Here is a 12,084-nt window from a genome sequence, read left to right on the forward strand (position 1 = left end):
TTCTGTCTAACGTTTGAGGGTGTTGCAAGTGAACTACATGGATTCCGACCGGTTGGGAAGTTAGTGGGCCCGCCGGTGGTCATCATGATGATCTCCTAGTTCCACTAGGAGTAGGCTAGGTTTGTTGAATTTTGTGTCCAAATCGTGTGGTCGTGATCGTTTTTTTAGACTGACATGGACAGTCTAGAGTTTACTTAAGGAATTTAAACGCGTCGATCCTGCTAACTTTTATTAAAAGGTGTATCAACACGCCGATCTCTTTATCATAGAGTGGTGTAGCCTATGTGAGTGTTTTCATGCAGGTCTCAACACTGATATTTCGGGAGATTCATGCTACTCCGTTGTGAGTGAACATTAATCGTCATGTCATGCCAATATTGAGAGTTCGGCTGGGAACATAGCATAGGAAAATATTAGGCAGGCCATGCATTAGTGAAGAATGTAATAGGTTAAAATTTACAGAATATCTGGGATTGTTGCTTCATGCACCATTCTGGATAAATTTCAAAAATATGTTGAATTGCTCAATACATATGTAAGTAAGAGGTCCGACCATTCATTACTTTTGAATGACTTAGTCTCTTTGCAGAATGACGGCGCATTAAATACAGGGTTTTACGATTTTATCCCTGAATAAAAAACCACCATCAACAATTAGATGAAACCATAATTGGTTTCATCAAAATGAGAAATAAAACAGATGAAACCAAAATTCTTTTCGTCCAAATACCTCTCCAGCATCTTCACTGAAAAATGTGTACTTGCATGTGTACTCACAGGAGAAATTAGTAGAGGTATTGTACAAGTCCAGATGATAATTAAAATAGTTTAATGCAAACAAGAATGTCTGAAACCTCAAACTATACAGTGTCATGCATTTGTGGTTTGGGTAGATTCTATTAAATAACATTGTGATATAAGTTTTTTATATCAATACGATAAGCTAATACAACTCACAAACAAGACAAAAAACGTTGCTTGTTCAATTCTCCTCGAACTCCAGTCACAATTCTGACCCGCCTACAATGAAAACTCAAAACTACTGAGACATAAACTTGTCCAAATTATCAAGTACAGTATGATGCAGAAAATGCACTTAAATAATCTAAGAAAAGAAGGAATGAAACAACCCACTCACCACCATCACCACTTACTGACTAAATCACCATGCATTTCTCATTCAATACTGATCACCTACATTGGTCACTCAATCATTCACGTGGTATCAGATGAAAACAAAATTAAAACAAAATTAGATGAAAGCAAAAATATTGATTTTCAGTTCCCAATTACAACAATACACACAATAAAACAAGGTCCAATATCAAATTTAATTAAAAAAATCAGTGAAATAATAAGATTTTAATTACTTACCAACTTCAAATGACCATTAAAATTCATCATTTTTCCCAACACAATAATCAGATGAAATTGAATCCCCGTCGATGGTTCATTTCCACTATAAGATCAATTCACCACCATCACCATCTTGGTTTCGCTAATTGAGTTTGTAATTAGAATCGAATACCTGAAATATTTTAACTAACTTTCAGATTCCATTATATTACTATCAATTTATTCATATTATTAGTTGTGGTGGCGGAGGAAAAGGAGGAGGTGATGTCGGTGGGTTGGAGGAAGAAGATAATAAGGCGGTGTTGGTGGAGATAGTTGTGGTTGTGGTTGTGTTGGTGGTATAGAAGTATGATGAGAAGGTGATGTTGTTGGTGGTGAAGGTGGAGGAGGATGCGATAGAGGAGGTGGTGTTGATGTCATATCTGAACATCGTAACCGGTTTGGTGGCGGCAGATGTGTTGTTGGTGACGATGTGAAATGGTAGTGGGGAATAAAAGAAGGAGTTGTTCGTTGATATGAAGGAGGAGGAAGAAGATGAGGTGTTGGTATCGGATCTAGAAGTGGTAGTGGTTTTATGGTGGTGCGGCGGTAGGTGGTGGTGGTATTATTAGAGGAATGAGGAAAAAGAAATGAAATCACGAAAGGAGAAGAAAGATTTATACGCATATATACAATAAAGGGCAGGTTTGGAAATACATAAACTAATGAAAACTAAATTTAACAGTTTTAAATGGAAATGGGGTTTCTGTTTCATTTTTCCTGGATATGGTTTTCATTTAGCCATGTAGATGGTGGATTTTAGACAAAGGCTAAAATTATAAACTCATAATTATACGAAGCTCTGATTCAGCAATCAGACGTGAGTATCGAGACACGGCTGTCTCATCGAATTCTCAACGGAGAGTACTTTCTCTCAGAGTACATGTAGATATGTAGTCTCACGACTGGACAACAGCATATGTCATGAATACTGAACACTTTCAGTGATTATTTCTATATAGTATCACGAGATGGACGGCTCCTAGCAGCTTGCTCTGCTAGTATAGAGCGATAACGTCTTCAGGAACAAACAACGAGTTTACCCTGACTATATAAAGGATATGACTTACCGACAATCTCATATCGGGATAATTAATGCTGCTAGACAGCTTGCTCTGCTATTATAGAGCCACAAAGTTAATTATTCCTAATTGCTCCTATTCCATGGTCGAATCCACGACTGGTCCCGTGGAATGGCAATAACAATTGTTCTGATTCTATGATTGAATCCACGACTTGATCTCATAGAATAGCAATAACTATATTATCCCATTACTCCTATTTCATGATCGAATCCACAACTGGTCTCATAAATGGTAATAGATAAATCTTAATTATTCAGATTCTATGGTCGAATCTACGATCCCATGGAATGGTAATGCTCACTTTATTATTCTGAATTCGTAGTCGAATCCTCAACTGATCCTATGAATTAATATAAACATCTTATTACTCAGTTTTGTGAATTATTCTCCACTGGATTCCACAATTAGTAATAAATAATCAACAACCGCGTGTATGAGCTACCTCTAAGTAAGCCCCGATTCAAATGGTGAAGGTGTATTCAGCGATGATACATTAACAGTCACCGCACGAACGAGTATTTCAAAAATACAATGAAACGATGAACCTATGCAAAATAGAGAAGAAAATAATAAATAATTAAAAAATATTGACAGGGTGCTGGGAGCACTGACACGACCGACCGACCGTGTCGTGGTCAATCACATGCCAGTTTTATATTTTTTATGCATTTTTATTATTTTCCATGATTTAATGAAAATTCTCTCATTTTATCAAATCTCCTTCGTCTCGAGGAAACTCCTCGGTTTCATGGTACTTCCATAAATCCATAAAAAATAATATAAAATTAAAGAAAGGAGTGTGGGGCATGACCATTGGCCAACCAGCCATGCCTTGGTGCCAACCGGCCCCACACCCCACGGTTCCTTATTATTTTATTATTTTTATTATTATTTCTCTAATTTCATGAAAAAACTCCTTGATTTCATGGTATTTTGCACAAATCATCAAATAATAATAATATAAAATAAATTATGAAAACTTGTGGGGACCGGGCCTTGGCCGCATGCCCTAGCCGGTCCCACACGCCCCTTTGTTTTATTATTTTATTATTAGTTTTCCTTAAATTCATCAAATTCCTTGATTTCATGGTATTTCTCTCAAATTAGGAAAAATTCCCTCAAATCATCAAAATACCTAAAAATATTAAAAAATTAGGGAAACTCGTGGGATCGGGCCCTAGACGTACGTACATGCCTTCCACGATCCCACACGCCCTTGTTTTTATTATTTTAATATTTTTTGCTTCCCTGAACTCATGAAAACTCCTTCAATTCATGGAAACTCCCTAAATTCATCAAATTTCTCAAAATTCATGAATTTTTCATAAAATCATCAAAATATTATAAAATTAAGGAAAAGGCACCATGGGACCGTGGTCACGACCGGCCGACCATGCCTTGACCACGGCGGTCCCACGCCTCCTTATTCCTTATTTTATAATTATTTCTCATCATGCCTTGACCACGATGATACACTAACAGTCACCGCACGAACGAGTATTTCAAAAATACAACGAAACGATGAACCTATGCAAAATAGAGAAGAAAATAATAAAAAATAAAAAATATTGACAGGATGCTGGGAGCACGGACACACGACCGACCGACTGTGTCGTGGTCAATCCTACGCCAGTTTTATATTTTTTATGCATTTTTATTATTTTCCATGATTTAATGAAAATTCTCTCATTTTATCAAATCTCCTTCGTCTCGAGGAAACTCCTCGGTTTCATGGTACTTCCATAAATCCATAAAAAATAATATAAAATTAAGGAAAGGGGTGTAGTGCGTGACCATTGGCCAACCGGCCATGCCTTGGTCCCAACCGGCCCCACACCCCACAGTTCCTTATTATTTTATTATTATTATTATTTCTCTAATTTCATGAAAAAACTCCTTGATTTCATGGTATTTTGCACAAATCATCAAATAATAATAAAATACAATAAATTATGAAAACTTGTGGGACCGTGCCTTGGCCGGCCGGTCATTGCCTAGCCGGTCCCACACGCCCCTTTGTTTTATTATTTTATTATTAGTTTTCCTTGAATTCATCAAATTCCTTGATTTCATGGTATTTCTCTCAAATTAGGAAAAATTCCTTCAAATCATCAAAATACCTAAAAATATTAAAAAAATTAGGGAAACTCGTGGGACCAGGCCCTAGCCGACCGGCCATGCCTTCCATGGTCCCACACGCCCTTGTTTTTATTATTTTAATATTTTTTGCTTCCCTGAACTCATGAAAACTCCTTCAATTCATGGAAACTCCCTAAATTCATCAAATTTCTCAAAATTCATGAATTTTTCATAAAATCATCAAAATATTATAAAATTAAGGAAAAGGCACCATGGGACCGTGGTCACGACCGGCCGACCATGCCTTGACCACGGCGGTCGCACGCCTCCTCATTCCTTATTTTATAATTATTTTTCATCATAGAATGGTGTTTTCCTCAGTTTCGTCGAAACCCTAATTTTAGCATATTTTCTCGAATGGATGTTCAATTGCACGCCAGAAAATATCAAAATTCTCAGGACTGAAACGCGAACGCCTTGGGGACACGAGCACGCTATCTTGACCGACCAAGATTGGCTCTTTGGCTCACGGAAGCCGGTCCCATCAATTTTCACAGTTTTCACCCAATTTGCACAATTGCTCGTATTAGGTCCAAAACTCTTCCAAATACTTTGGATTTTCATGAAGTGATCGTCAGGCAGTCACGTGACAACCCAGGGCCGATTTTATGACTCCATGGTCGGTCCCTCGCCTCGTCATAATTAATTAGGTTTTCTCACCTAAGGCTCAGACGAGCATTTTCGAATAAATGATTAAATAAGCATTTGATCATTCTTTCACCAACAAATCGTCAACTCTTCATGAGTTCTTCCTATTTGCTCACGTGAGCATATGGACACTACATGGTTGATCCACGGTCCCACGTAGTCGCTCCCTCCTTCGTCCCATGGTTGAAATTCTGACGAACCATGAATTGATCATCAATTGATCAAATTAGGGTTTCTGAATCCAAGGATCATCATTCCAGATTCTAACCTTAATAATTTTACGACGACCTCATGGTCATTAATTTTATTAATTATGCTCGGTTCAATGACCAGTATTCTAATTAATATTTTTGGTACGCTGCCAATAATCCATCAGACGAGCAACACATGCTCAGACGATCAAATATTCAACAATTCATTACATGAGCAACACTTGCTCAGATGATAAATATTTGCTCATACCAAGGAATATTGGTTCAACAATCAATATTCAACGATCCACCGAATGAGCAATACTTGCTCACTTCATCGTAAGAACTATACCTCTGTCTCATGACATGTTCAATTCATGAGTTTCAGAACATCATGTTCGACACTCAGCACCTACATGGACTCTTCGTCCCATCAAACCACGAAGTCATCAATTGACTAACAAACCACGAGACGTCAATCGTGTCACTTGGGGGGATATCACTTAGGGTTTTGGTCTGGCGGTCTACGACACGTGTGTTCAAACACACGATGGAATGTGAGCAAGTCGTGCAATCAGTTAAAGGAATTCACGAGGTAGTGGGTGGAAAATCGACCAAGTCTCCACACGTTGAGCAACTGGTTTCAAACACGATCTCCACTTCCCCACTCCTTGATTCCATCAACTGTCACACTTCATGGGATCATGGTGTCTACAATTCCAGCAATATAAATAAGTCTCTGAATCATGATTGAAGGAAGCATCATCAGTATCATCAATCTCACGTCTCATCGACAACACGAGATCATCAACTCATCAATTGAGCAACTACTCTCAATTGAGCAATTTCAATCACTCAGAGCTTATCGTATTCGGAATTCACACACCCACAATCTTTGATTACCATTGATTCCACACATTTCTCAGCTTCCCTCCTACAGATCAACCCATCCTCTCATGTGACCGAATTTACTCTGGAACGGTCATTGTCTTGATTTAGGCCAGAATACTACAGATTGATCTCTCGAATCTAAAGCGCCCCCTTTGCAGCGGTGCATCTGTGTGAGGTTTAACATTTCACTCGGTTCGAGGAGTCTCCTCTGTACGGTCGTCTCCTCAATTCCTTAAAAATCAGCAAATCGTTTTTCCCCATCTACAAGCCCAAATAATATGGTTGGTGTTTGTGTAACTCAAAGAGTATCACTTTGATTTTTTAGAGTTTCATATGTATAGATTTTGAATCATAAACCAAGTTTGTGCATCCCAAAAAAAATTTAGGGTGCACTAGTGTGCTTCCGTTAGGCTCTTTATCAGTAATTGGCTTAAAAATTTACATTGGAAATGTGAGAAAAGAAACCTCATGATTTAAATGGACTGATACGAGCTCTATTAGGGGCTGATACCAGTCCATCGATCCAATGATCATAATCGCCATGATCGTTTCGTTTTGTCCTATATGGACTGGTATAGACCCTTAGTAGAGCTGGTATTAGCCCATGTAAATCGTGAGTACTGTGGTGGTTTTGAAAATTAAGTAGTGTTAAAAATAAATGATACTTCTCCATTGGAGTCGATAATTAACACCAACTGATGTGGTACGCCATTAAGCACATTGATTAGATGTATAAATAAATTAATGAAGAATACGTAAAAGTAGTAGTACAAAATATCCAACAAGTGAGAAAACAAAGTATCACAAAGATGAGGAAGTGGAACCCTAAAAAATTAAAAGTGGCATTGCTGTTCATTTAAACCTCTTTTCTTCCCGTCGACACTTAATTATATGCATAATCCAATGTGGGTATTGATTGGAAAACTCAAACTTTTTCCCATCGTTTCCCACTTGCGTTTCTCTCTTGTCAAATCTTTCATCCCATCAAACCATCAACTAACTATATTGTGTTACACATTGTCTTTTTATATTTTCCCCACTTTGTGAGATAATAAGAGAAGGAGAAAGAGAGAAAAACAAGGAGAAGAAAGTATCCATTGGTAATCATCATCTTCAATTCTATGCCATGTCTGTGAGATATATATATATGTACTTACCGTAACTGTTGAAACCTTCTGTTCCTTTGCTTTCTGTCAAATCCCACTAGTATTCCAAAGAATGTGGGTCTCATCTCATGGGTCTGCTCCCAACCCTATCTATCTCTCTCCTCTCCTCTCGTCTTCCTTTTCATTCTCCTATAGTGCAGTCTAGATACAGTTGATGATCATCAAGTAAACTATCAACAAAAAAACAAAAAGTGCACAATCTGTTCATTCATATAATCAAACTTAAACTGGGTAGAAGGGTTTATAACCAGACCTTGAAATGAAAAAAGCACCACAAATAAAAGCCAGCAATGTGTTTGTTGCGTTTAGTGGGCGTAGTGTGTTATATTTCATGGTCTAGTCATAAACCCCTCTTACTAGGTTCTTGACTAAAACAGTCGTTGTTTCTGTTGCTGTTGCTATTTCCTGTCCAATCAAATAAACTGAATGGATCCAAACCCTTGTTTTCTATTTTCCCATCTGATTTATCTCCACCGAATCCTTGTGGTGGGAATAACAAATCTGGCTCCAATTCTCCTAAATCGGCAAAGAAATCGTCTGAATGATTTGTTACATCCGGTAATACCGAATCATCGTGATAACTCCCATGAAAACCTTGATTACGCATCTGATTATCATCTCCATCAACCGCATGATCTATTGATGATGAGTTTTGATGATGATGATCAATACTAGTCTCTCCCGTTTCCTCTTTAATGGAAGAAGCCATGAACAATGAAGATTCAGTATCATTAAACAGTGATGGATTCTCGTCGATCATACTGTTTTCATTATGCTCTTCTTTCATCAATAAATTTGTGAACTTGTTAGTTTGAGGTGATGAAGATAGTGAAGGCTTTGAACTTCTAGTATGGTTCTTCGTTGGTTGAGATCTTGTCGAGCCAGCTAAGGCATTTCTTTGCGTCGGCCACGGATGATTATGTTCGGACGTGTAGGTTATGACCAACATGTTTGGATCAGTTCTACTTCTTTCCACTTGTTTCCTAGCTGAACATCCTTTTGAGCTACTACACCTATAATAACCCCTGTATGCATTGAGCATATACATCTCTGGGTCAATACGTACGTACACACACTGAACCATTCATATTGATTAATTATAATGCTAAGAAATGACAGTCTACAAACAAATCAAGGTAATACTGCACCATTTGCTACGTACCTTGGAAAAGGAGAACCTTTGATGGGTTTTTGGCCATATTTTCTCCAAGCCCATAAATCTGAAGGAACAACTTCACCGCTAGGTCTACTGTTCACAGCTGCTGGTGCTGGGATGCAGACAACCTTCTTTGCTTGACTCTTTCTGCACGTTCGCATTTAGACGTCAAACACACAATTACGGTTTGTTCCTGACTGCATATATATATATATATAATGTTTTGTACAAAAGTGCAGGCACGAACAAAGAAGAAAAAACGACAAAATGTCGAATTATACGTGAGTTTTTTTTCTTTTTTCTTTTTGTTATCGACAGTATGGAGTTACTTAACATCGAAAATTATTGTTACCAAATAAAAAAAAAATATCGAAACTTATCTATTTTCAATAATTTTCAAGGTTCAGAAATAGTTCATCATGTGGGCATATTATTGACACGAATAAAAATATAGGGAGCTTAGGTTTTATCTACTACAAAAAAAAAACTCATATGCATAGAACTTCTCAGAAACTATAATTATGCATGATCATAAGCTAATAGATAAAACTACATTAATTAATCCCCTAATGTTACTTTTATTAAGGTAAGTAACCTCAATTTTCTCCATGGATATTAACTCCCACATGGATGCGTTAGAAACCCAAGCTTCATAAAAAGGATAAAACCCTAACTTTAATGAATTTAATAAAACAAAAGCCAACCAAAGATATCCCTGGTTATCCCATGAGAAAATATGTTATTTTGGAGGTAGTGCTTAAATCCAGTAACTAGTTCCCAAAACCCAAGATTTCTTTCTTTAATTCTCTCTGTTATTTTCGATTTTGGGTTTCATAAGAAAGTCACCGAGAATTATATAATTTCTACTAAAATTTAGTAGAAAAAAATAATCATACGTTTACTAAAAATATTAACCTATGATGCTTCAAAAAAAAAAAAAGGGGGAAAAAAAAAGAATGTTACTAAAAATATTAAGCTTACCTTCTCTTTATGCCTGCATGATTATATCGCGGAGATGAGATCTGTACTGAACTATTATTGAGGGAACCACAACCGACAGAAGAAGTATTTATTCCTTTGATCATATCATGAGTAACAATTAATTGACCAGTAGAACTTAATGATAAATTTTCTTTAGGTGAAGAAACAGTTGCTGCAACCGCCGATGAAGATAAATCGCGAGGTGATGCTGAAATAGGTATCTTTATATTAGGAGAGAGCTGAAGCATCCTTGAGAAGACATGACAATTAGGTCTTTTCATCATCTCTTCATCCAAAATCCTTTGAGCAAGAAGATTACTGCAAACACTATTATTATTAGTAGTAGCACCGGTGATCATATCACCTTCGGTAATATTCATATTAATTGTTGGATCCACTGAACTAGATGAAGTACTGTTATCAAAGATTCCACCACCAACACCTGCTAGGTCTAAATCATGAAGCAATGGATCTCGAGTACTAGAAAAAGGATCGCCAAAATTATCGATGGGTTCTTCCATCGCGGTTGAGAATTTGATGGTCTCTGCCGGAAACTCCCAACTAGGTGAAGCAGCTGACAACTTATTCTTTCTGGTACTAGTACAGCTGATTCCATCATCCCCCCCACCACAAACGCGGAGCATGTCTGATAAATCACCTTGATGTTTTTCCATATCTATTCTTATTGCAGGAAAAAGAAAAAAAAAACTACACATCAAAAGTTTAAGCTAGCTAATTAATGAACAAAAAACATGACTTTATGAATCCATGAAACATGATTGTTTTTGTTACATACTCAAAAAATCAAAACAAAGCTTGCATGTAATTTAGTTTTGTTTTTTTAGAAAAAGTGAACCCAAGGTTCAAAACATTGATCTTCTTAATCAAGAGAAAACAAGTCATCAGTGCTTGAAGTCTAAAGAGAGAGAGAAATGAGAGAAGAGTTGCAAGAAATGGCGTTTAGTTTCTTTAGTATGATCATATAATGATAAGATATGATATTTTATTTGGACGCTGACTTTTCCATAGGAAACAGCTCTTCTTCTCGCGCAACTAATATAGTAAGATGCATACAGAAAGATAGAGAAACAAAAAGAAACTAGTATGGTTTATTTTTTTAATCTTTCATGCAAGAGATAGGGAGAGAGCTAGCTAAGTTAGGTGTTGAGCTGGCTAGCTCAAAATGTAGCATCGAATGGTCGAGATTCAAGAATCCATGCAAATATATGCACCAAACCTTTGAAGTTTGAACTGGGCTTCTTTCACCCAGTGGGTCTCTACTTCCCTAATCCTACGTTCCTACTCTCTACTGGGAGGACCTTTTAATTAATAAAGAGTAGCAGAAACATGTGATGGAAAAGGGAAGAGGAAGTGGCGGCAAGCAGCCGCATTTCTCGGGAATACGTTTCCAAAAGATTTTCCTCCGTTTCCAACTTTTACTACATAATAAAAGGTTGCCCAAACACTTCTAGAATATAAAACACGGTTCGACTGCCTAGATAATGAGTGGTTATGATTTGTGTAGGGGGAATAAATCTAATAAATGGTTTATTAATTTTTCATTTTACTTACTTAATCTAATAAATACATATTTCACTAATGATTAATAATATATACCTAAAGTTATATTAACAGACGTTCTTCCTTAATTAATCTAATAAATACATATTACATTAATAAATAATAATATATAATAAAAGTTATATCAACATATGTTAATAGTGATAGTGCAATAAGTAAGGGTGGTAGAAGTGGTGGTTGGTGTTAGCGAGTGGTGGCTGCAGTTGAGTGGTGTAGGAGGTAACCTTAGTGTTGGTGGAAGAAATACCGGCAATCAATGATTTTTATGGTGGTGGACATCGGTGAATAATAGTGGATAATATTAGTTCTGTTGTAGGGTCTACGACCCATAGATGTGCGGCCCAGCTAGATATTTAGGGTTTCCCTTCTACATGTATGTAAAGGACATTGTTCCATGTAACCCTATTATCCTGATGAATGGAAACTATTCTCTGCCTTGTTGCTTTCCCTACATTTCCACTACAACACGTTATCAGCACGAGTTCTACCATGAAGCTAAAGTTGGAACCGATGATTTTTTAATTTTGCGATCAAAATTTTTATCATCAACAAGCCGAAAATCTCTCCATCTGTTATCATATAGGGTTATGGCAGAAGATTTGATAGAATTTCCATCAAAATTTTGCATCCATTAATAATCCGTTAATGGGATATTTTGATTAATGATGGTAAGATGTACTTAGATTTATTCATGTTCATGGGTGAAAAGGCGAGGGTGCCCAAACATACCTCAAGCTAAAACTTTTCCTACCTATAAGTAATTTTTCCGAAAGTGATTGTCTATGGACAGAGTCGAGACAATACAACTATTCGGTTCACACTTCGTGTGATCGTCTATGGATACGAGATCG

At 36.9% G+C, this 12,084-nt stretch overlaps 1 protein-coding gene across 1 annotated transcript; it reads right to left on the bottom strand.

The window, feature by feature from the left end:
- Window positions 1–7,075: 7,075 nt before the first annotated feature.
- Window positions 7,076–10,658, bottom strand: LOC113295791 (probable WRKY transcription factor 14). The gene is made up of 3 exons (XM_026544117.1): window positions 9,653–10,658; window positions 8,678–8,818; window positions 7,076–8,540 (listed from the first exon to the last, which is right to left on the bottom strand). Exons 1-3 carry the CDS (start codon window positions 10,366–10,368, stop codon window positions 7,856–7,858), a joined length of 1,542 nt encoding a protein of 513 aa, XP_026399902.1. The 5' UTR covers window positions 10,369–10,658; the 3' UTR covers window positions 7,076–7,855.
- Window positions 10,659–12,084: the final 1,426 nt, after the last annotated feature.

This window comes from Papaver somniferum, chromosome 1 (genome assembly GCF_003573695.1).
Source record: "Papaver somniferum cultivar HN1 chromosome 1, ASM357369v1, whole genome shotgun sequence".
Taxonomy (NCBI): Eukaryota; Viridiplantae; Streptophyta; class Magnoliopsida; order Ranunculales; family Papaveraceae; genus Papaver; species Papaver somniferum.

Bases quoted from the DNA above. Each gene is read 5' to 3' on its own strand.
- LOC113295791 (XM_026544117.1), bottom strand. From the start codon at position 10,368: ATGTGTAGTTTTTTTTTTCTTTTTCCTGCAATAAGAATAGATATGGAA. The intron at 8,819-9,652 runs GTAAGCTTAATA...GCGAACGTGCAG, and splicing joins CATGCAGGCATAAAGAGAAG to AAAGAGTCAAGCAAAGAAGG. The intron at 8,541-8,677 runs GTACGTAGCAAA...CAATGCATACAG, and splicing joins AAAGGTTCTCCTTTTCCAAG to GGGTTATTATAGGTGTAGTA.